General features: G+C 48.4%; 1 protein-coding gene across 19 annotated transcripts in view; it reads right to left on the bottom strand.

The window, feature by feature from the left end:
• Positions 1-2,390: 2,390 nt before the first annotated feature.
• RBFOX2 (RNA binding fox-1 homolog 2) overlaps positions 2,391-25,673 on the bottom strand; it is a 259,307-nt gene continuing 236,024 nt past the window's right edge. For 6 of the 19 annotated variants that reach the window (XM_053662130.1, XM_053662122.1, XM_053662119.1 and 3 more), the window contains 7 exons: positions 23,824-23,877; positions 23,612-23,704; positions 22,468-22,612; positions 15,937-15,979; positions 9,854-9,942; positions 9,395-9,467; positions 2,391-7,808 (listed from right to left, as the gene is read on the bottom strand). In XM_053662130.1, the coding sequence (XP_053518105.1) occupies positions 7,764-7,808; positions 9,395-9,467; positions 9,854-9,942; positions 15,937-15,979; positions 22,468-22,612; positions 23,612-23,704; positions 23,824-23,877 (542 nt within the window). In that variant the 3' untranslated portion in view covers positions 2,391-7,763. Of the gene's footprint in view, positions 7,809-9,394; positions 9,468-9,853; positions 9,943-15,936; positions 15,980-18,782; positions 18,823-21,903; positions 21,980-22,467; positions 22,613-23,611; positions 23,705-23,823; positions 23,878-25,673 lie in introns of those variants that run through there. The other 13 variants (XM_053662124.1, XM_053662126.1, XM_037160426.2 and 10 more) reach the window with 7 other exon arrangements.

Raw genomic sequence — 25,673 nt, 5'->3', positions numbered from 1 at the left:
GACTAGACTCAGGGACAGCCTGCCGAGAGGAAGAGTTTTGGGAGTGGAAGGAGTTCGAGCCAACCAAATGAAACGTATACTCTGTGCTGAAGACAGTGGACTTGGGATGCCTAAAGGCTAGGCTGGCGGCCAGCCCTCAGCCCGACGGCGGAGGTCGGCGTGGCAGGAGCCCTGACAGGCAGGGAAGCTGAGCAGCAGGGGCGAGAGGTCCAGGTGACACCTGAGCGGGGCCCAGGCTGAGGGCGACTTCACCGGGGGCAGGGGCTGTAGGAGCAACGACAAGGGGTGAAGAGGCACAGCTTGTCTTGGGGCACAGGCTCTGGTGACGGGGCAGAGGTCACACAGAAACTGGGGGCTGAGGTGGTCTGAGACCATCGTGGGGAGGCCTTCAGTGCCTTCCTAGGGAATTTGGAATTTGAACGTAGAAAAATGGCAATTTCTCAAGGATTCTGAGAGGGAGGATAGGGGCATATTTATGTTAGGAGAATCCAGGTGGAAGTGCAGAGGCGGACTGACCAGAGGAAGATTCTGGAAGAGAGGCCAGGCCATTCTGTCAGCGACTTTGAGCTCTTCCAACACCTTAGGGCTCAAGTTACTGTTGCGTGGATTCTGGCAGAAGACACAGGACGGGGTCAGGGACGAAGGGCTGGATCGCTCGCAGCGGAGAGGGCAGTGCGGGTATCAGCACGCGTGACAGTGCCCCGGGGGCCCAAGCCCCAGGGGTGTGGGGAAGGGGACATGGGCCCGGGTGGGTGCTGGCATGCAGCTGAGTTACACAGGATCCACCTTTCTCAGCAGGTACAATAGTGAGTAAGCGTGTCCTCTGTCCCGGAGGGATGGATACCTCATCCCTCGGGGTTACTTGCTGCAGACACGAGCCCTGAAAAGGCGAGGCAGGAGCAGTCGGGGCCTGGATGGCTGCCCGCACGCCTAGCGAGATGTGCAGGAGCCAAAGCGACCAAGGGGAGCGCGCCACACACCGTACCTCAGGGCTGCAGGGACGGCTGGCGGGAGATATGGGAAGGGACCTCAGCAGTGCCCCGGAAGAGCCATGATGACCAGGGGCGCCAGTACAGAGGGAGGCAAGCCGGAAACTGTGTCGCTTTAAGAAATGTAAAAAAGTTATTCGACTAATGTCTATGGAACGCTTACACGTATGTGCGAGGCGCTGGAGACCAGAAGGAAGCCGCTGACCCCGGGCCTCCCGTTTGGTGCAGGCGGCAGGCCGGCCGGCCGGTGGGGAGCACGCGCCTGGGGCCTTGCCGACCCCGCTAAGCTCTGGGCGCTGGCGGGGCGTGTTCCGGACAGAAGCGCAGCACGATGCAGTTTTCGCTCTCACAGAGCGGACGGGGGCAGAGGCCAGCGAAGCAGACGAGGCCAGCCGGGCGGCGTCTCCGGCAGCAGCAGTGGGGGCACTCACACCCCACACCCTGCCACGGCCCGGCATGCCAGCGGAAGGTCTCGGAACACTGGGCAGGACTGAAGGCCACCGGCCACGGAAGTGCACCCAGCGTCCACTTGCCGTCACCACATGGGCTGCTTGAGGGTCTGGAGGGAGAAGCTGGACGGCAACAGGGGAAGAGCAGGTGCACTCGGGGGCAGGCTTGGGGTCTTGAACAGTGACAGTACTTGTTTAAATGTGTTAAGAGTTAAGCCTATTCAAATGCGGCAGGGACTAGAAGGAAGAGGTGAACCGTGCAGGGGATGGCAAAGCGAGGCCGAGAAGGCAAAGCGAGGCCGAGAAGGTGGGGAAGCCCGGCACTCAGAGCGAGCGCGCCTCTGCCAGGAGGAGAGAAGGCAGGAATGCCAGTAGGTGTGTGGATCTACCAGCCAAACAGCCTCCCCATGGGCTCTGGAGGGGCGGCCCCCCTCTTCTCCATGAAGTGGGGAGATGACCCATCCGAGAGAGTAAAGTTAGGAGTTGGAGATTCGTGGAGGTGGTCAGAAATTTGGGAATTTCTGGCAGGAAGGACGGCTGGGAAAGCACAGGTGGGGAAGGAAAGGGCCAGGTGGGACCTTCGGAGGAATGGTTCCCACCACCGGTAGGGAGAAGGCTCGGAGGCTGGTGGAGGCGGGCAGCTGGGGAGGGCAGTGACAGGGGCCGTGAGGCAGAAAGGTGCCAGGCCCCAGAAAGTCGAGCGGATGGACCGGGCCCCAGGACGTCCTGGTGAGGACGCAGGCCGGGCAGAGGCCAAAAGCAGCCCGAGCAAACAGCACAGGGCAGCTTCTGCAAAGCCCACTGCTCCCGAGGGGGCGGGAGCCAGAGGGCTTCACGTTTAGGAAGAGCTACTACTTGCCGTCGCCTCTTTTCAGCTTAAGTCAAAGGCAAGTTGAAGCTTTCAGCCTCCAGGAGCCACAGGCCGACGGATCAACACACACAGGCCAAGGAACGGTGTTTGTCTCTTTTATTTAAAAACAGTGCTTCATTACCATTGGCAAAGGCAGAGGCAGAGCTCTCCCTTCGCTTAGAGTTTATAAAAGCCAGCAACATGATCAATAATTTATACACATGGATAGTAATACAAAAAAAATAAGGAATAAAAGCTAAAGATCTAACTACTCCGACCTTCACAATTCCAGCTACTTGATAATAATAGGAGTAACCCAATGAATACTGTACGGTCTGAAAGCTACTATACAATATGATTCTTAACAAGGGGGGTGGGGATCGGAGACTGTCGCAAAGCCCTGGGGTGCTTCTCTGGAGTTGGCAGGGAAACAGGACCCTGGGCAAGCAGCTCGGGTGCCCCAGAAAGTGGTTCTGGGGAGGGGGAGGGAGAGAAGGTGAGGTGGTCAATTATCCAAGCGTCCCACGTGATGCCCCGCACCCGAAGGTACCTGTTTCCGCCATGGCAATGGGAAGGGCCGGAGAAACTGCGTGTTGCATGTAGGGATGGTTCAGTCCCTGCCATCTGGGGGGCGGTGACGGGTGGGGAAGAGGAGGAGAAGTTCTGTGGCGTGTTCAGCCTTGCAAAGGTTTGGGCTGAAGAGCCTGGAGACGCAGGCTGGGGAGCCTGTCCGGGTCGGTGCGCCCCGCTCTCGGCGCTCTGCAGGCCCCGCTCAGGGGGGTCAGCCCCGGGCTCGCTCCGGCTTTTCACAAGCAGAATTGTAACACAAGAAAAACAACTCATGTCCTTTAGGGGAAAAGTGGGTCAATTCATCACTCGATATATAATACAGCCAAATGAGCTGCCAAAACAAGCACACACACACACACAAATACTGTGAACAGAAAAATACAAGGAAACAACCGCGCTCAGGGTCTCAGTGGGGTCTGGGCACCGCTTAAAGCACTTAGGCCCCGGGAAAACCAAACCAAACGGTTTTTAAAAACCCAAAAACTCACGGCCCCCTGGGAGTCTGGTGTCGGTCCCGGGGAGCAGGGGTGGGGAGAGGAAGGAGAACTGGCGTTCCCTTTCTGCCTGCGGCGTGAGCTGAGCCCTCGCGACACCGGCACCCACGTGGCTGCCGGCCAGGGGCCTGCACCCCTCGCTGGCCGTCTCCTTAAAGGCAAGGTTGCGTGTTGGCTGACGAACAGTTCTCTCAGTTACCAATCCCTGCCAACCAGCACTACCATGGCTGAAGTGACCGACCGTTTTCCTGAGTGAACTGTGACTGGCTACAGTGCCGGTAACGTGGACGAGAACTCAGCTACTACAGCCAACCGCGATACTCCAGGATGCCTCCCCGTCGCGGCTCCTCGTGGGGTTCGGGGACCTAAGAACCTGCTGCAGCCTGGTCTGCAGGTCTCGTTTCAAAGTCAGGTGCCAGGAACTCCACCACGCTCACCGAACCAGAGGGCGCGCGCTGGCTCAGGACCCCCAGAGCCGACGTGGCGAGGGCCCCGCTTCATGCTCTAGCTCTCGGATGGCTATTGCCTGGTTGATCAGTGAAGCAAGTATGAAGGGAGTACAGAGGAAAGGGCAAACGGAGGGAAGAGGCTTTTAGATTGTAACATTTCAAAGAAAAAGTGTTTTATGCAACAGAGACTCAGGTCTCACGGGTGGGTACACACTACAAATGGTCAGACGTTTTCAAGAGCATGACAAAGTAAAAACACAAATTTACGCTTGATGTTCACCTTGCCCACTATATTCTTCCTACCTTAAAACAGTGCAAACAGGTAACTTATGCTTTTAAAACACCACTAACCCTTGCCCACCCCCGCAAAGTCCCTTTCCTCCTATTACCTGGGGTGGGGGGGGATCTGCAATTCTGCAAATGTCACTGTGCTAGAGGGTTGCAAGCAGCAGAGAGGCGGCTTGACTTGGGAAAGGGGAGGGTTGGTGTCCCTTCCCTCCTTACGCACCTAGGGCCTTCCAGACTGCCTCTCACTTGGCCCCGTTCTCCCGCCGGAGGGAAGAGGAGGGAAGAGGGAGGGACGAGCCCTCCTCCTGCAGACCCTTGGAGTTGCCCCGCCCCAGGCCTCCACCTCCCTCCCATCTGGAGGCTGTGTGCCGTCACAGGGTGATGGAGATTTGCGGACTTACTGCTGTATCTCTAGGAAAGTACAACCTAAACTAAGAGCAGTTTCAGCCCCCAAGAAGTCGCACTTTTGGGCAAAAGCCGCTATCACTCATTTCTAAGAAAGAGATCTCCACTCACTGGCCTCAGACTGAGAGCTCAGCCCCAGCCCTCCTCCTTTTCAAGGAAAAGTGAAGGTAGCCCAGTTCTGACCGTGGCTGTCGAAGGGTCATGGCGAGGGCAGCTTCCATAAAACCCGAGGGCCTGAGGGACGAGGCATCGCCCTGGATGATCCGGGTTAACAGAGCTGCGCCACGTAACACAAGGGATTCTGGGAGAGACCTAAGGGTGGCTGTCTGGGCTGAAAGAGGCCAATTCAGATAAAGGTTTCCACTACAGTCTCCTTAAAGGAGCCCAGCTTCTATGAGTAAGAAAGATTTTCAGTAAACAAAGTTCACACGAGGAGCTACAGGGAGCTGCTGGGATCATTCCTGTGCTGCGGTTCAGCATCAGCAAGTGTTTGGAATTCTCGCCCAGGGCCCTCTAACAAACTCACAAGACGCCTGCCTCTTCTGACTGTGGCTCAGTCGGGTGGGAACCTGAGTCAGGCAGCCACGAGCACTGACACTGAGGAACCTGCCTCTGATGGCGTCTCAACGATTCAGGCAGATGGGAGGTCGACACCGTCAAATCTGGGGCCTTCCAAGAGTCCCGGTTCTCAGTGCTGACTCGGGAAACCGCAGGCCCTTTAGGGATAAGCGGAGCTCTGTCTCGTCCTTCTCAGGAGAGGGGCCAGAGGATGCAGTATTCCCAGCACTCCAGGAGTGCAGCAGAACCCCCCCCCTCTCCGCCCGACACACGGAGTTTGCCCTCGGACCCTCAGCCAGAACCAGCTGAACTGAAATGCACAAAAGGTACCCCAGCTCAAGCTCTGCCTCTTCTAAAGGGGTGTGGAAGCCGCCTTCTCTCCACTTACCATCACCCTCGTTGCTTCCTGGAGAAAACAAGACCCTCAAACTCACTGCCTCACTCTCCTCCCTGCCGCGGGCATGACTGTTCAGAGCGTGGCCTTGTCCCCACCCAGGAATGTCTTGCCATTTTGTGAGAATGGCCCCTCTTTGAACATGACACAAAATTTCCATCAGTTTTTTTAGTCAGTAAAAGCTCTCCCTCAAAACAAAAGCGAAAAAAGAAAAAGAGAAAAAAGAAGAATTCCTCTCTGCCCCCATTCTGTAGAACTGTGAAAGCCCCACTCCCCCATTCCCAACTAAAATATTTATATACATACAACAAAAATTGTCTTAACAGCAACAAACCAAACTTTGGCTCGGGGAGGGGAACCCTTAAAAAGTGGCCAGTGGGCTGGGTGGTGGGCTGCCCCCATCCCACGCGTCCCTCTCCAGGGTCACTGAGAACTGCGCCGTGGCCTCTGCGCCCTCACTGTTCCCAGTTTCAGGGCAGGCCCCTCCCATCACCAGGCGAGACAGAGTCCAAGGGGCAGGCCTGCGTGTTCCAGCGACACTCCAGCCCTCGCAGATGCAGTGCCGTGCCGACAAAGAACGCTCGGCGCTGTCGCACGCCAGCCGTTTGAACTGAGACATGCACTGGGAACCCGTCAAGAACGTGTGGCGGCAGAAGGAAAAACACCAACCCAGACCAAACCCATCACACACACGAAGGTCCGAGTCTCTGAACTGCTCCCTTGAACAGCTCTCTCTTGGGTGAAAGGTCACCCCAGTACCAATGTGAACAGACCAGGGAGCCAGACAGACTGTGCACTTTCCATTTTCTAATGCCTTCACCTTGGAACTGCTGCAGGACCCTCGCCTTTATCATCAACAGCCAAGAGCTAGACAAGAAACACCTTCTCCCCTACCTTGGTAACACACACAAAGCTGAAGCCAGGAAGCAGGAGCAGCAACTCGCTGCCACGGCCACCTCATCCCTCTGCTCGCCCTGCAGTGTTCATGCGCACCAAGTGGTCCAGGAGCTCGGCGCGAGTCTTTGGAGGAGATGAGAAGCTGGGTGGGATGGCCACGAGGGCTCAAGACCGGAGAGAGAAGTGACTCACAAAGGCTCCGGATGACAAGAATTCCTATGGCTTTGGAGCTGGTACAAAGTACCTCTGCCTGTCCCCGCGTGCCCAGCTCCCACGCGGCCAGGGGCAGCTGGCCAGGACTCGGCGCTTTATCTTGTGCCAAGAGTCTCTGTTATATGTCTTACGCTTTGTACTGACTTTCTGATGGAAGAGAAAGATCGGGGTTACCAGAGGGCCTAATACCCTTTTTCTTTCCTTTACCCTCTGCACTGGCTCTCGACAATTCGTCCTTCATCCTGAAGCCACGAGAGTGAGGACATCTGGCCACTGGCTCTGTGGTTACTCTTCTGTCCCTGGGCCCTAAATTCCTGAATCTTGAGGACATAGGAGCAGGGTGTTAATAAAATGATAGATGGACCAAGCTGTGGTTCAACTGAAAGGGAAGAAGCCCGGCAGGAATGCTAGGATGGCTAGAAAGAAAAGAATCTTTTTCATACTCCAGAGTTCATTCTGAGATTGGTTTCCTAATGAGGTGTTTATTATCCCCAGTCTGAGAGCACGTTTGGAAATATTAATACTATAATTCCAAAAACTATGCCAACTCTCTCAGGCTGTGCGTTTAAGATGATTGTAAAAAGAATGGAGAAGACAGAGGGAAGAGGAGAGGAAAGTGTCTTTTTAATTCTCCTGCTTTTCAAGCACACATTCCTACCATCTTATCAGCATGTGGATTCCAGCCACAGCCACCAGAACTGCCTGCCAAAGACTGGAAACTCAGAAGACTAGAAGAATATCCTGTCGCAGAAAGATCTCTTCTGCTTCCGCTCGTGCCCCAGCCGTGCAGGAGCAGACGCACTTTGGTAATTCTGTCTGCTGATTTCTGATCAGATGCCTCCTCAGCTCCTAACATCTCTCCTCCATCATTAACTGCCTCTTCCGTGATGGACTGAATAAGCTAAGCACGGACATACAGACATGGAAATGCATTTTTTTTACCACAGTTGAAAAAAAAAAAGAAAAAAAAAGAAAAAATGCACAATCTTTGGAACAAAAGAATTAAAGGCAGAAATTTAAAGGAAAAATACATATTCAAAGAACATAGTGAGGTATAAAAAAGTATTCTCTCTTTTTTTGTTTTTTTTGTTTTGTTTGTTTGTTTTTCCTCTTCATCTTGCTATAGAGTTCCTCTACTAGTAAATATTGCAATAGCCAGGCCTCATGAACTGGGGGGCTGTCCCATTTGCAGGGGTCTCACGTCACTTCAGTAGGGGGCAAATCGGCTGTAGCCACCTCGGTATAAACTCGCCTGCAGTAATTAAAGACAAAAACAATTAAATGGTTGATGAGACGAGCATTAAAAATGAAGAAAACTGTCCTGAGAAGGGGTCTGGAACACCAGCTTCCTTAGAAGCTTCGAAGCACCTGATCAGAGGCTGCCCAGTACAGTGAGGCCGGGAGACCCACTTCTTGCTTCTCAGATGCTCAAACCAGAGCCCAGAACATTTTGCTAACCCCATATTCTCAAGGAGAAGGTGTGTTAGCTAATGGTTCATTTCACTGTTTACATGAATTAGCGAAGAAGGGAAAGTCGATCCAGATCGGAATCAGGCCTGTATACACTTTGATTTTTGAAGCCACGGGTCTTTCACCTTGATTATTACATCACTGCAGTCGTGACCCTCTTACACGTCACCTGCCGACAGAGGACATGTTGCTCTGACCACTATGTCTTCATATCCCACGTCTGAAAGTGTTGGATTTAAACCTGAATCAACCTTGCAATTAACAAAACCTCTCGCCTAGAATCTGTAAAGCGCACGGGTGAGTTGTCTCCTGACATGCCGAGTCCGTACGCATGTTCCATGGGGCCTTCACTGGGCTTCACTCCTGCATTTTCCCTGTACCCCCGGCTTCTCTTTTTCACAGAATATCCCTAGGAACACAGTGCTCTTTCGTTTATTCTTTTTAGTATAGGACTCGTATCATGTTGGTTCTAAAGAAGACCTTAGGAACTTCACCACTTTCTTTATAGTGTAGGTCTCTACCTCAATTCCCACCCTCTGCCCTCCACCCTCCACGCAGGACCTGTTACCTCCTCCCCCAAATCTCCGCCAGTGGAAACCTGCTGTGAGGCACTGACAGGCCCTCTCCCGCTCTTTAAGTCTCATGTCTGACCCGTCACTCTGCCTCCCTCAGAAGCCTCTGTCCACGCGCCCAGGCAGCACCCGCTGCCTTTTGGACCCCGCAGAGTTTCTGGCAAAGGCAGGTGTCACTGCAGAGAGGCATGGTCTTCACTGGAGCCAGAGTGTCCAGGCCGACACGGAGACACTGCAGTGGGGACTGGGTGTTTGCGGGGGGGGAGGGGGGGGTTTGAGAAGAGTCTGTACGTCTATGAAAAGACCGTTTTCCCACAGGTGTCACTAATGAAACGTCTCTGTGAGCCGATCGCCTGGTGGTTTCTAGGGCTATGCACCAGAAGACTTAAGAACAGCAGGGACAACCTTTGGCACCTGCATTTCAAAGTCATACAGAACAAGTTTTTCAAAAGGCTTATGGTGAAAACCGCAGCGTCTCCTGCCTTTAGAACTATGTCACTGGTACACACCCAACATCTGAGCTGATGGAAAACATCAACCTGTCCCTTCTTTCTCTCCCAAACAACGAGCAGACTGCCCCTACATAGTCCTTTCTGCTGTCCCTGACCAGGACATGTGGCTCGCACAATGATGCCCAGGGAAAGAAGGCACATGAACTTTCCAGAAAGTCCTGTGCGGCTTTAATACTCTGGCAGCGGAAGAAGGGCTAAAGGTGCCACCTCCCTAGATCTTTTCCAGTCTGCAGGTAAAAGTCAGAAGGAGTAAAATGTTTTTAAAGAAACTGCACAGTACTTACCACAGCGCCAACTCCATAGCTAGCGGCAGGGGCCAGGGCATGATAGGGGTCAGCTGTGTACACCCTGCCATAACTGGAAAGAAGAGGTACAGTCAGGGAGTGAGGGAAAGGCAGTGGCCCCCGAAACTGAGGGCTGCACTGTACCAGGGCCTGTGAGTGACTTGGTCTTGAAGTGTTACCAGGAAACTGGCAGAACAGAAAAATCCTTTCAATCTCTATTTCTAAACACAGTGCTCTAAAATTCTGAAGTACTTCTCCAAAATGGAAAAGACAGGGGCTGGAGGTGACAGGGGGCTGGAGGTGACAGAGGGGACTGGGGTCAGAGGAGCCAGGGCCACACGCTTTGGGCGTGACAGAAGCCACGAGGGGAAGGCCCGGTCTGCGGGCGGCCCCAGGCACCGGGCGCTGTTTGGGAGCGGGGGAGGCGGACGGCGGGGACACTCCGGGCGGCGTACGTACCCGTCGCTGTAGGCGGCTGCAGCGGCCGCAGCAGCGGTGGCTGCGGTTGCAGTGGCAGGCTGTGCGTACCTGTAGGCTGCGTATCCGCCCTACAGGAGAGAAGAGAACTGACTTTACAGCTACCTCTCCCCGGGGCAGCGCAGCTGAACACACACCCACCCACACGCAGACAGACAGACACAGGGGGACACGAACACGGACACACACGTGGGAAGAGGATGTTTCAAACTGCATCAGTCTACATGTTATTTCTCTAGTGTAAGAGAGTAAGGCCCGCGCAGCGCAGGGCCTTGCCTTCCAATTTGTGATGGTGACAAAAATAAACCGTCTTGGTAGAACCTGTTCTCAAATTTAAGAAATGAAGACACGGGTTTCGGTCTGTCTTCAGTCTCTGCTGGAACTTCCAACAGGGGAAATAGTTACAGGAAGTTGGGAGAACTTTGACAAAAGTATAAACTGCAGAATGAAAACACATCAGGCTTATATGTATTACCCTCAGACTTCCGGATGCTCACTCGGACTGACCAACCACTGAGGGACTGCAGACAGGACACAGGCCCACCCAGAGCTGCACTGCATCAACCTCAAGTGTCTGTCAAGAGGCTAAGACAGGCAGTCTTTAGAAGGGAAAACCAGGCTAGTCCAGGGCTGGCAAACTTGAGCCTGCGAGCCAATGGAACTTGGCGCCTGTTTCTGAGACCGTACGACCTACAAAACTGGAAATATTTACCACTCGGCCCTCTGCGGAAAAGTCTGCTCACTCCCATCTGTATTTCAGACTCAGGCAGACCAGACGACAGATGGCTGACGCCCCTCTGGCCAGATTCAAACAGACTGAGAATCCCCCACCCCAAGCATCTACTCTCCTTCCCTAAAGGATTCTGGACCCTCACATCCCGTCTGAAGAGCAGGCTGGGGGGCTTCCCTCCCAGTGAGACTCACACAGCCCCTCTGTCCTTAGGACACTTCGCCCCAGCCTCAGTGAACCGCACACTGCGCAGGCTGCGCAGTGAACCGCACACTGCGGTCGGCGGACCACAGGGCCTCCCAAACGCAGTGCACAGAAGGGAAACCACAGATGCCATGTGACAGGCTAACGCCAGTGGCAAGCCCTAGCTTTTGTTTCTTCTTCACCCTCCTAGAATTCATCTATGTCACCTGAACGTAATCCAGGTGTGAGTTTTTAGCACCGCCCTTCCCCATCAGACATAACTGCTCAGCCGCCTGCTCCAACAGCGTCTCCAGAGGGAGCGACAGCACGCAGTGGGGCTGCGGGCTAGTGCGTCCGCTGCTCCGACATCTGCAGCTTTCTGCCCTGCACTCGCTGCTTTCTATTCCTTCCAGTGTTCAAGTTCGGCTAAACTTATGCAAAGAATTTCTCATTCCCTTCTGTATAATGCTTCCCTCACATCTCCTGTGTCTGAGGAACAATAACAAACATTTTCTGGTGGGACCCCTGCTCTTCTTAGCCCCCAGATGTGGCAGTTTGTAGCTTGTTGCTTTCATTTCTGAAGTCTTATTTGAAAATATCTGTAATCTCTTGCTGGCTTCTCAAGCCTTTTGCTTCCTTATTATATAATTTATGCTTTCTCTAACCGTGGAAGAAAATTTACTCTTGCTTTTTAAATGTCATCAAAAGTAGCTTCTCATGCATTAAAAACTCCCTGATTAGCTGTCAGTGGTTATATGTTATTCCTTCGTTGTTCTTCCAGGGAAAGGCTTAGAGAAGTAAACATTTACTTCTCAATCACCAGTTCTTTTACGGACACTCACGGGAGGAGGACCACGCTCACTCGTGGCACCACACACTCGCACACTCGCAGTGACAGGGGGACGAACAGGGCCACGGCAGGGAGTGCACGGAGGCCTGTTCCAGCAGCGTGTTCCTGTCAGCTTTCGTCAGCACCGTGGGGGTGGCAGGCCGGACCGGCCAGGGCAAGGTGGTACGTGCATCCTGGCTGCAGCACGTACACATACGTATTGAACGTAGGGTTCCCTTTGTTTGTTTTTTAAATGTTGAAAGAGGAAATAAAGCAATAAAAGCATTTGTTAAAGCAACAAGCTAATAATTATAGTTGAAATTTTAAGCTTTAAGTGAACCTTAAAGGCTCCACTTTTCATTATAACAAGAGTTGGCTCCATTAATTTCAAGTTAAAGTTTGCTACCTTAAAATCCACAGCGGGGTTATCTTTGGAAAACCGTCTTTGTAAACCAGGTGAGTGCGGTAACCAGCCTCATGTGGTTTGTCTTTAACATTCCCTCAAACACCAAAATGATCTTTAAAAATACAAAAAGTTGAGGTAATAAAAGCAATTAAAGCCCAACTTCTATTTTCTCAAGGAAGACATTTAGGATCCAAAGCTCTGTGTTGTGGGGTGCACGGGCGCGGCCAGCCTCCCTGCGATGGAGACCCCGGGGAGTGCGGCACCCCAGCACGCCTCTGAGCTGCACCATGCAAGCTTCTGTCCAGGCCAGAAGGAAGAGGGCAGAATCCGTCTGTGGAGTCTCCCTTTGTTATATGTGAACTCTGAATTTGGGGGCTGAATTTGATGGCATTCTCTGCTGTTGGAATTCAGGAAAACAGGGCAGGGGCACAAATATTTTACAGACCAGAAAAGGCCCATGAAGAGTATTGGCTTTAAGAAAAACTACATCGATGCTTTTCTTTAAAAAAAAACCTAGTTTTTCAACATGAGTACTTTCCTAATTACCTTATGATAATGGTGTCACTGACAGGCCTTTCAAAGGGGGTCTGTGCGTGGGATGGGCAGGTAATAGTCTAAGAAATGAACTTGGTAACTCAATGATGACTAACCCTGAGTTAGGAAAACTAAGGTGTATGTCACAGATTTATTCTTCTTACTCTTTAGTCTTACTCCAAAGTATTTCTGCTCCTGCTCTAAAAAAATTTATTTATTTATTTATTTTTAGCTAAGGGAAGGGAGGGAAAAAGAGAGAAACATCGATGTGTGGTTGCCTCTTGAGCACCCCTACTGGGGACCTGGCCCGCAACCGAGGCACGTGCCCTGACTGGGAATCAAACCAGCGACCCTTTGGTTTGCAGGCCGGTGCTCAATCCACTGAGCCAAGCCAGCCAGAGTTCTGTTCCTGCTTTAAACTGGTTATTCAACAAACTACATTACATAATATAACAGAGAAAAAAAATTCAGATGGATTTATTTCTATTCCAAATTAGGAGTGACTAAAGATTCCAGGCTGAGAAACTTTTCTCAATTTCACTTTTGGCAAATCTAAAGTCTTTTTGTAGAACATGAGAACAAAGTGCAGTTTGAAACACCATGGTTTTCATTACTGTGTCTTAAGGTTTTCCAAAAGAACAAGGGTGGGGAAGGGGCTAGGAGAGACAGGGTTCAGGCGTGGGGAGGGGATATGGCGCCACATTTATTAATCACATTAAAAACTAAGCATGCCAACATCTGGAGCTAGAACAACCAGCAAAATCACCACGTTCAGACTCGTATTGGCTAACTCTATCTATCCCAGCATTCTCTTGGGACAGCGGTTCGCCCTAGGCTCTACCACAAGCTCGGTGAAGTACACAGCCTCAATTACTAGAGCGTGCAGCCACAACGACCTGGTATTACGGAAACAGTCAGTCACCACTGGAGTTAACATTCCATACCCTAACGACTGGCCCCTCCCCAGCCCGGAGAAAGAGGAAATCTCGCCCACCCTAGCCCTGCCCACACCACAATGTTAATAATTATAACAAGCAGTAACCCATCTGTTATATCAGAGAAGGGAACAGAGACTCCACTGAGAGATTTAGAGTGAGATGTTAACATTTCTTCAGCTGACTGCACAAACAAACAAACAAAAAAAAAAAGAGGAGAAATAATTCATCGGGAAATATGAAGTCATGAAATAGCTGATGTGTACTGCTTTGAACCATGCACCGATGCAAAACTGAAGCAACCATTAATAATAAAAATTAAAAAGGACATATGTATTTACACACAATCAGACCTGTTTGATCTGAAGCAGTTTGCAGATTCTATCTGTGTGTGATTTGAAATAAAACAAAAAATGGGGATTAGCATGGCCACAGCACACCCTAATGTAGGAGGGCACACACGGACAGCTTTTTGGAACCCTGATTGCCGGGTAAATTTGGCGTGGCTAAGCCTGATCCAAATATACACGTGCCCCTTTAAAGAGAATTGCTTTCTCATTCCTCTGAATTCCTTCTGAATGACTCCTCGGTCCCCACAGGGGAAGCCCCACAATGCGCCGCTCCCCTGCGCCACCTGCCGGGCCCTGACGGAACTCAGCCCCGCAGCACCCGCAGGCTGTCACGCTGGCCGCCTGTCAACACCCTGCATTCTGAGCACAGCGTTCTTCTCAAATGTTTCCTGTTGAAGCAGCGTGTCTTTTCACACAGCCATAGCATATCTCTGCCTTCAAACTCCAGGCTTTTCAAAGGAAAACGCTGTTACCTTTAAGATCCTTTTGTTGCTGTTAAAGTCTCCATTTCCCACGGCTCAGCGTCACCTCCCATGGACTTTCTACTGCCCTCGGCCCGACCTGTCATCTAATTAGCGCTGCCGCACCGGCCCCGGGACTTTTCAGCACACTCCTGCAGCTGCATTTCACACGAGAACAAAATGGAAGGGCTCCACGTGTCGCCCCTCCTGTGTCTGACCTGTGTCTGTCACTCTATTAGCTAATGTCACACTGGCGGACTGTCCCCTTGTCTTGATTTTAACCTAGCCTTTAATGTTCTATCCTTGTTTTCGGTTTACATTAAAACAGGACTTTGGTGAGCATGTGATGTCAAGACACCTTCGTTCTACCTGGAAGACGGTGACATTACGTGACGTTGAGGAGCAGTGTGGACTTTAAGACCAGCACACAGAATGAGAGCTCGTTCCCTCTCGTGGTGCGGGCTACAGAGCGAGAGAGCGGGGCGGGTGGGTGTGGACATGGCAGGGGCAGCGCAGGGACTGCTGCGGTGGAGCCCGCCGACTGCTGTGGACCGAGCGCGGGGCCTCTGAGACGCAGGCGTTTGTCCCGATCGGATCCCAGCCCCTCCGTTCCCTCGCCCCCCCCCCCACTGAGAAGCGTTGCTCTAGATTGTTCTCCTGTGAGGGGGCTCTTGAGGAGGGTTCTTATGTGGCAATATGGCACCTTTGCTTCAAAGTGAGCAAGACAGATGCACAAAAACTCATGAGAGTGGTACTTATGAAGAAAATTAAATTTAAAGTACTTAAATTTTCTCTTATTACTATTTAAAATTGGGGTTGAGAGAAGAAACTGCTACAATCAAAATGTTCTCTCTCACTTATTGCTTCTAAGATGGATGAGAGGTCACCTTTAATGCACTGACCCTTTCTAACACTCTACTCATTCACGTTTCCCCAAGTCACTCATTCCCCAAATCTCTCTGGTTAGCTACATAAATAAACTAACTGAATTACGAAAAGCTATCCTGGTATCCAGCTACCAGCAGCAGCAAACCTTCTGGTAGTGCACTGTTACCCAAATGAACTCGCTGACCTTGTTCAAGGGGAAAGGAAGTGGAAGGGAAATGCGTGTTTCCACTATAGAGTCCCAACATGTCTAGACGTTGAAGGCAACTTCACCCTCACGCAGCAGCAGCAGAGTCCAGTCCCTGCTCGGGTCCCGCTGCAGGGCCCGGTCTGCGAGTCAGGAGTCCCCTCTCTGCGCAGGCCCTACGTCCCCCCCTTTCTCACTTCTTTCACGGTAAGAAAACGTCCCCACCTGCTAAGATCTCCAAATATAAAAGACCAGTTTAAACACCACTGTCCGACGTGACTGACAGACTAGAAGAGGTGGCAGTGACGGACGGTACATTAACACGCCCGGTGTGGATAGGTGGCAGTGGGACGGGGCACTTAATTTTGGAGGCAGTGCCATCATGTATGAACTTGACTGCGCACTGCTGAGGCAGCAGGGCTTAGATCACACGCTCACAAGTCTTGATTGTCCAAAAAGCCTCTGTTCCCATCTCTAACGTGGAGCTGGAATGGTTAGTATAATTCAATTTTTTTCACTGCAATCCACAATCTGATTGATTGGCAGGTCACACTGGCACTCCTACCTGAGGTATTTTAGCGCTAATGATTGGTTCCTGTAAGACTATTCTATAACAGAACACAGGAAGAGCAGTTCAAAAACACAGCTGTGGAAGGAAAACAATCATACAAAAAGCCCACTACGGGGCCCACCAGCCTTTTCTTTCCTTTGGATGCAAGCATGCTTTTCAAGGATGAGCATTAGGAGCAGTTCGTTACCCAATGGAAAAGTGAATTAGGGTGAAATGTGCCTTTTCTACTGGTCCAAAAAAATGAGGGGGAGGGTGGACACACGATCTCCCTTCTATATTCCCAACCCTTATGGGGGGGGTCACTTTACAAAGCACAGGCACAACTGCTGGATCAGTTCTGCAGAGGAGAATGTGCCATAAAAGAGACAGGGAGAAAATGGCAACAGGGGTTACGGCCTAAAAACAGACACAGAAAAGAAATTTAAAAAACCTCCAAATTAACAGCCTAAATTAACACAACCAAAGCAAACCAGCAACTCAAACTCTTTCCCCTCACGTCACCTGCCAGGCCTGGCACGCGTTCCGTCCTAGACCAACCCTCAACTCTTTCCATGTCTCACCTGCCCTTCTGAGAAAACGAGAGCTAAACATACCTCCAGAGGACTCCACAGGTGGAAAAATGGACACAGAGAAGCAGAACAAACTCAAGGCAAAACAACAGGGTCTCCACGTGTGTGTTTTGAAGACACATCTTTGCTCCCTCACGTATGGAAGAGGGAATATAAAGTTTGAAGGTCCGGTTACGTCCAGCCTCACTCAACAGTTAACTGTCTCCTAGTGTGTTCTGACTTTGCATCAGTGGGTATTACCGCAGCCCTAGTGACCAACTTTTTCCTCCAAGTAATTGCTAAAGATTGGAACTAAAAGAATAACAACATTATTATTAATTCTTTTCATCAACAAGGGGCCATGGATCAAAAAACTATTTTGGTCACTGAATTACTGCCATTTAGCTTGGGGTTGTAATCCAGTAAGTAGATAAAAAACAATTCAAGGGTGTTTTCTCAGCAAGTACAGGAAAATCATCTCTCTTATTAATGAAATCGCATACTGTGGACTAAGGAAATGAGAGAACTACCAACAAATACTTGGTTGGTTGACTTAAAAAGGAGGAAGTAGGCAAACCCTGTATGTAGGGCAGAAAGAAGTAAGCCGTACTTAAAAAATGCCCAAATATGGAACATATCAGAGAGGAAAAAAACTTGATTTAAGAAATAATTCACATGGAAAAGTGTGCTCTAATAGACCAGATTTCAAGACAACAACTTTAATAACATAAAGATGAGTTTCATGAGAATATGGATACTAATGTATGTGGGAGAATGTATATGCTAAGACCACATGTAAATATGTACATTTAGGAAAGTGTAAGTTGGTGTAAGACTAGGATGTATTTTCCTAATCCTCAAGTTTCACTGTGAGCATGGAAAAGAACATACTTTGAACATCATCTGAAGAGAGGTGTGAATTTTAATTAAATGCTAAGAGAGGCAATGGAATGTGGATTGGCTGGGTCTTGAGCATGGCTACACAACCAATTTACATAATCCAGAGTAAGTTACAACCTAAGAAATGTATCTGTGAAGTGACAGGGCTGGGGCCAAACCACGGCTACGGTTCCTTGCAGCACCTGTTACACCAGAGGGCACGAGAAGGCCTACTCTGGAGAGGACAGGTGTGCGCGGCTGCTTACCGCAGGGCCGCTGCGTCCCCTCTCTCCTTGCGGCCACACAGCGCCTCTGAGTATGTTCAGAAAGTGCACAAACGTTTCTGGTCGCCTGGGCATTTTGGGCAGATTGCGAAAAACAGTTCACTAAAAACATACCCTTACTGATTTGGGGAGGTAAACGTGGAGAAAGCATTTCTAGAAAATTGTAGCCTAGGCCCAAGAAATAGTTTCACGGTGAAGAATTTATCTCACCATGAAATTGTTGCTTAATGACTGGTGTGCAGACTGGCCTTGCATTCAGGTAAAGATCACTTGGAGACGTTCCCCAATAACAGACTTCGAAACTCATAAACTTTAACTCTTTGTCATTAGATCGCCTGGTCCAGCTTTTAAATAACACGTGACACACTAATCAGAGACTGAGCTACGGACAGGTTAAATCACGGACTACACATTAGCACGGCTGGCAGAGCCAACAGGCAAGACAGTCCACTGTCTGTAAGGAAAGTCTAGGTCGATGGCTCTTAAGAAAAGAGACACACTGGTGCAAACCTTCTGACGAAGAAGGCCTTAGGCATCGAGCACCCGGTTTCCTCTCATTACCACCCCTCCTCCCTGACATCAGTTCCTGCTTTCACTCCCGTGGGCTAGTGCTCTCTCAATGCACATCAAGGAGGAAAACACAACCCAGAAAGCTTGCTGCCCTCCACGTCAGTCCAAGCTGTGATGGTCTAAAGAGGGATGTGAAATGAGAAGAAGAGCAGAAAAGGGAAGAACTAGCGTGGGGCTGAGCTGTCCTGTTATCTGTGTCCGCACACTGCACGGCAGCAATGGAAGACTTAACCTGCTGATGGTCTCGCAGATACATTAGTGACCCACAGAACATCTGCGGGGAGCAGGAAGGGAAAAGAATATGTCCAGTAGACTGACTCAGGCAATGGTCAGGAAGTCCGAAGGCTTAGTTGTTGCACCCAGGGGCAAGCGCAGTGGCAGAGAAGCATGCTTGCATTCTTAAATATATAAATATATATATATATCCACAAGGAAAAAGAAAACAAAAATTAAATAAATTATATTTATAAAAAAAAACCAAACCAAACCAAAGAAACAGAAAAAAAAAGGCTGGCTTGTCAGGGGGTGGGGTCGAGAAGGCCCCAGTGTGTGTACTTACATAGAGGTCAGCACCGTAAAATCCGTCCTGGTAAACCACACTGCAGAAAATTCACACAAAAACAAAAACAAAAAAACAAAAGAACAGAAACACATTCCGGTTATTGAGGACGGCAGCATGCACATGCGCTCTACACGGGCAGGTGATGTATGAATACGCGCCCTGGGCTCGGGGCAGGGCCGGCCGGTGAGGAGAGGGGAAGGAGGGCGCACGCTGCTGGGCCCCGGGCGTGCGGGCCAGGAGGGGAGGAGTGCCAGCCTGGAGTGGCCACCGTGTGTCGGGTCGGCAGAGCCGACCGGGAGAAACCAACCGGGAGCCTTCCCAGAGGGCCTAAGGTAGGTGCGGAAACTCTGCTGGACAGGAAACATCAACTTTTCACATCTGGAGTATTTTTAAAATGAGCTTGCCCTAGGAGGGAGTTTCTCTTTAAAGAGACTCAGAAGGTGCGTGTATTGTGGGTGGGGGCGTGGGGCTGAATGGAACCCAAAGAATTCCATCAAGGCAGGACCCAGTAAAAGTAAACTTCAAAATTATGTTTAGTGTTTTACTTTTCATAGTAATATGTGAATTCTTTCTGATATCCATACATCACCTGCTTTTTACCCTGCACATTAGACATGCGATAAGATTTGGCTGATCACACAAGCATGCAAAGTATTATTATTCAGCATTTTAAGAACCAATGCAACACCTCGGAAAAACAAGTCAATCAATTCTGACCAAAGTAAACAGAGAAATGTAATTAAAAAAAAAAAAAAAACACAACCAAAAATACCCACAATGCATTGCTTTCACAAGCAGAGATAATGAGCTAATAAAGGTTAAGGTGATTGGTCCAAGGTCCAAGAATTGAAAGGTGCAGTGGGGATCCCAGATAGTAACAATATAATCCAGAGTGGGAAGGAGTAACTAGATGATTTTAAGGGTTCTTTTTTGACCATAAGAGTATTCATGGAATTCTGAAAAATACAATTGTTAACTGAGGTTCTGGGCGTGACCTGTTCTACTTAAAAGAATAAAATGGAAAAGGTGGCTGGTTAGAAGCAGAAGGGTTTATTTTCCTGTTTAGAAAATTAATTTGTATCAAAGTACATGACTTTTTGTTTTAATCCTTAGCAACACTAAACTATTAAAATACAGATTTTGAGCTTTTAGAACTTACAGATTTGGGGAAATTACATACCCTTCCACATGTAATTTCCCCAAAACATTACTTTGGGACCAAGAGACACAGAACAGTGGCAAAGATAAAAGATAAGACTTTCTTCTTCATATTTGTTAAATCAAGATTTGGTTATTTTAAATGAGAAGATCTGTTTATTGTTTATTCAACTAAACACATGGTAAAATTTCACCACTATCTTCTCTGTTACGATAAACAAGATAGCAAGCGGAATCATCAAATTGTATGTTTAACTTGAACATGAAATCATTTCTTTCTTGTAGGTAGCAGGGTAAGTCTCTGAATTGTACTTCCAGTGGCATTTTGCTGTGTTTACAGGACAGCAGGGTCATATTCTGCATTGCCTCAAATATACGGTGTCTTTGAATTACACAGCAGGCAAACTAAACTCATCTGTGATGTTCATTTAGCTAAGTGTTATCATTTTCAGAGTCTGCAGTTGCAGTTAAAGAACGATATTAGAAAGTAATCCGCCTCTCAACTGCATTTTTGTAAAGAAAGAGACTTGTTCGTAACGAGAAGGCTGATAAAATGCGAAGCACTGATGCCAAGTGGTGATTAGTTAGCCTTCGACTATTTCAGTACAGGGACAGAGGCAAAGATTAAAAACATTTCTTCTATAGAGAAAAGTGGTGGCATTATAAACATGAGTAAATTTCACACTAAGCTGTATCACTTACTGGGCACATCCACCCAGGGTCTAAAAGAACTCCCGTACACCCTGTATTGAACGCCACAGGAGGCTAGAACACAATGAGTAATGATGGAATCAGTTTCCTCAGCCGAGAAGCAATTTTAGGCCATTCCCCATAAAATACTGGACTTATTCCTTGCCATCTTCCATGTAAACAGGCAGTTTAGTTAATACAAAAGAAAAACACGGGCAATTAGTGTTCAATATAATGTGCACAAATTGATGTGATTAGACATAAAGATAAAATATCTTTGAGCAAATATGTACCTGACACGGGCTTGGTAGTGAATGGGTTTTCAAGTTTGCCCAATATACTGAAATGACCTGCATTTAACAGGAACGAATTCAACCCCTTCACACAGTGACTCAGGAATATCACAAACACAGAAGTCCCGTGTTTCTGGTGAGCGGTATCTCTGTGCAAACAGGACGGTAAACTCTCTTGGATCGAAATGGAAGACGCTTCACGAACAATTTTCCTAGTGTAGCAAAAGGTCTGCTTTTATGTTTTTACTCGAGGATTTCTTGAGGAAACTATACTGCATCTTTGTTAATGTCTTTAAAAAGAGATGTCAGAGGTTGAAGGTCAAAGGTCAAGAAGAAGAAAAAGGATAAATTAAAAGTAATGGCAGAAGATGGAGATGATGGAATGCATGGGACTTAAACATCTATACACTGCAAACAGAAGTTTATTTCTAAAGCAGTTCCCTTCCACTGGCTTTTAGAGCCTGCCCACTTCAACATGCACACCTGCCTTATCTAATAAAAATGCTTGCGTTCTGTGTAATGGAGGGCCCCTAACGGCATGTCCATTTGGTCTACGGATGAATGCTAAATCAGCAAATCTGAAAGCCAATTTTGCTGGCAGAAAAGGACCTACAAAGGAGGCTCTTTCCTCTGCCACTATGTTTATTCCTCCGTAAGAATGTGGGAAAAAAACCTGTCACAGGCAGAGAAAAGATGAAGAACACAAATGTCACATTTTTGAGGAAGAAAAGTCCTTGACACCACTAACTTACAAAAAGTGCACTACAAAAATATACATTTTAGGCTGACACTGAGAAACACGTGAAAACGAAACCTGCCCTCTTCACTCCTTCTCCCCGTTCAATAACAAAGGATTCATTTGTTGCTATGGAATCATTCCACTGCGTGAGACACCTCCACACAAAAATCAGAGGGTGAAGGATGCTCGGCTGCGTTACTCGTTTTACCATCATTCAGAAGCCAACTGTAGTTTAATTCTTCCTACTGCTCCCTTTCTCCCTTGATTCAATTGGACTTGGTTCATCTTTGAATTAACCTCTTTTAATCTGTTTCCTACAAAGAAAGCAAATCCATTGTGGGTAACTAGCTCTGCTGCTCACCACCCAGGCGGTAGAACCCCGAGGGAGGGCGCGGGGCCGCCTCAGCCCCGGCCCGGGGTGGTGCCGGGGGCGAGCGCAGCAGAGGCAGTCTCGCACTGCAGCCTGGAGCTCTCGTCTCGGTCTCCGCGGCAGTGTTAATCCACGTCCGTCCGTGCGGTGCCAAGTGAGCTCCATGCCAACACATCGCTGGTACACACAAGGCAGCTCTGGCTACTGCCTTAAGCCACTACTGTGAGGGCTTAAGGTGGCCAAAATGAAGATTTATATAATAAATTTATATTTGTCATATTCTGACGATGGTATATTTTGGTTCTTGCCATAATCCATTAATTTGCAAATGTTCACAGGTCTTTTACTAGGTGGCACAGCAACGTCCCAGAAGTTACAAGAGAGCCATGGTATCTCCTTGTCCAGTTGCTTATTTTGGAATCTAACACTTACCCTGGATAGGCGGGAATGGCTGTTGGGGGCACCGCTCGCACGGCACCATACACCGTCCGCCCCCGGCCCCTCAGGTGGGCTCCTCTGAAAGCGGCCGCCGTGGTGGCTGCAGTTGGGTAAGGAAAGCCGGGAACTAAAGGGAGACCCAAAATAGGACGGAAATGTCAACCTGCATTCAACGGTAGGTGTGCAATCACTACGTGCTTTGAACCAATTATAGGGAAGACGAAAAAGTATGCACAGCATCTGTCTCCCGAGAAAGAACGGCAAGAGACCCAAGAGGCAGAAGCCAATGGTGCCATGCCTTGCCGATCACAAATCCCAAGTGAGTTTTCTCTGCTCCCTCCCAACGCCGGCGCCACAGTGCCGCCGGCGAGACAAAGCTTAAGAAGCCCTGAGAACTACTGTCACAGTAAGGAAGGGGACTTCGTTTCTGTGAGCAGTTTAAGTGGCTTGATTGAAACGCTTTCACTGGTCAATTATTCATTTGTTTGTAAACATTATTATGTACACATCAAAATTAATCATCACAGAAATTATTCTTTTGTGGTTTCAGAAGGTGCAAAACAACAGTCTTCAGACATTTCATCTCATTAGCCAACTTCAGTCTTTTAAACATAAGGGGAGAGGGAGACGACCTTTCCTTTAAAGAGGCAGGCCTCGTCTACGGGTCTGTTCTGAGCGTGCTCTCCTCTGGAAGCTGTGCAGAGACACTGATTCCAGGTCCCCAGAACTCTGTTTAATGATACCTTTTTCTGGGGCAAAATGGATCAGGCCAACAGAGCCGGGAATAATCCTGGAAGTGCTTTTAAGTGACGCTCAACCACAGGGCCCAAGCTGACTGAGAACATGTATGATGTATTCCGCAAATACTTCTTTTGCTTTATATCAAAAACATACTGAAATGTTCTTTACATGCCCTCACCCCCCTCTGCCTTTTCCAACTACTTATGCTTTGCGGTGATCTTCATACTTGGGCAGAAAGACTCTAGCACAGGCTAGAGCAGGACAGAGCACAGCGGCGGTGCTCTCTCCGACCACGCCTCCTTCTCAGGTAGGTGTTAATATACTCGGGAAGAAAAGACCTCTCACACATCATTGCTTCCGAGTCAAATTCCATGCCAGGCCAACATAGGCTACTTACTGATTAAAGGAATGTAAGTGTTGATGCCCCCTCTTCCTGACAGGGGCACTGCCGCGTCATTGCCTAGGGACACATCTGCTTGAAAGCTGGATGCTGATCACATTAGAAAAAAAAGTAAAAATGCAAAAAGATTACAAAGAAATAGTTAGTGCGAAACAACAGATATTGTTACAATTAAACAGCACACGTGGGAAAATCAACTTAAATGCTACCTGCATATAACTCGGGCCCATAAACAGCTCCAACTACAGGGCTCAATTTCCAACCTGAAAAACAAGAGAGGACAGTGAGCACTTAAGGGCAAAGGAGTGACGTACAAGTGGGCTGCAGACATCTGAGCTTGTTTTTGTTCATTCCCATCTTTTCTTTAGAATGCAGCTGGGGTTGATGAGAGGGTGACGACATTTCTAGACCCAACTGTCTTTAAGCAGGTCTAGCACAGTGAAGGGTTACTGAGGGGTGGGGGGAGAGGGGGAAAGGGGAGGAGAGAAAAAAATTGGGAGGGAGATAGGAAAATGGAAAGGGAGTGAGAAAAGGAAAAAGAAAAATAAGTCTTAGGGTTTGGTAGCATCTCACAGAACTGCCTAATGACCTATTCTTTGTTTAGGAAAAGGAAAAACGCAGACTATAATGCACAAGGGGAAAAGCCCCCAAACCCTGGGATTTATTTATAAAAATTGTGTATTTATTCTTACACGTTTAAACTTCAGGCACCTTCAAAGCACTCTCCTTCTGATGCAATACTACTATTGAGACATTTTTCCACTGCTCAAAACAGTATTTAAACTTACTGATTTTGATGCCTTTTACTGCTTCTGCCATTTTTTTGATTTCACCTCTTCCACATCTATGAAACATTTACCTTTGAGGACTTTTTTCATTGGGGAAAACAAGAGAAGTCACTTGGGGCAAGATCAGGTGAATAGGGACGGTGGGGCACGGGGGTCTTTGGTCAAACACTGCTACTCAGATGCAGTGTAGGTAAGTGAACTCCTAAATCACCCATCGCGAAATGGGCAAGAGCGCTGAGTTTTAAAGAAAACTCAGCGAAGCCAAACGCATCCTCTCAAAACGCCACCAGCTGGTACAACGCTCCTACAACACAGGGTTCCTACAACACTGACCCAGTGGGGGAAGAATGTACTACAAGGGGCCTGCCCTCCAGAAGATAATTCCAGTTTTTTTGGGGGTCGCCCCTCATATGTCATCCTATACCACACTGTGATAAACTTTCTTATAAGCTCATCTTAACACTATTTACTACTCTAGTTGTTTTCTACAGATATCCTTTGACTAATCTCAAATTTGACCTGGATCTTTGAACTCCATGTTCGATTATACCATGCTGATGGTACTCTGGGTAAACTGAAGCCTCCTTTCACTGAGATTTCATTGTCAACCAGAAGAAACACAAATAATAAAATTCAGGCTATAATACCAACTTCAACGTATGTCTTTTGAGATTTTAATTTGTAATGAACACATTTGAGTTAATCCGACCTTTCAGCTAAAGGATATTAGACTACAGTTGAACATTAGCTTAAACATTTATAAATTTTAATTATTTCCAAACATTAGGTTTGGTGTCAAAAGTATTTCATCATTCCTTTTTTATATTTATAGGAATATAACAAGTGTTAGAAAATGTACTACTGCCCAATGTTAATGATTAGAATTACATATAAAATTTTTAATCAATAGATATTAAATATTATACATAAATAAGCAAACGTGCCCACTATGCTTCTGAAAGACTGGCTCTTTGGTTTATCTCTTTTATATTAGCTTAAGGGCCTAACATTGTATCACTGCTACTCTATAAAATTATAAATGGAAAAAAGAAAAGGTCAATCATCAGATTTTAATGGCTACATTATTCAAGAGAACACCCATTCATTCTGAATCAATCCCAACCTCATTCATTATTTTATGTGCTCGCAGACATGCCTCTTCATTATTCTACCAAAAAATCTGGGTTCAAATCCTACTGGAGTTGTGAGAGCCCAAATGTTCTGCAAGATCAGGCAAATCAAGTGATTCCACTAACATAAAATCAATGCTG

The sequence above is a fragment of the Artibeus jamaicensis genome, unplaced genomic scaffold, assembly GCF_021234435.1.
Source record: "Artibeus jamaicensis isolate MK-2021 breed Jamaican fruit bat unplaced genomic scaffold, CSHL_Jam_final contig_233, whole genome shotgun sequence".
NCBI classification, from domain to species: domain Eukaryota; kingdom Metazoa; phylum Chordata; class Mammalia; order Chiroptera; family Phyllostomidae; genus Artibeus; species Artibeus jamaicensis.
This window is presented reverse-complemented; position numbering and strand designations above follow the sequence as displayed.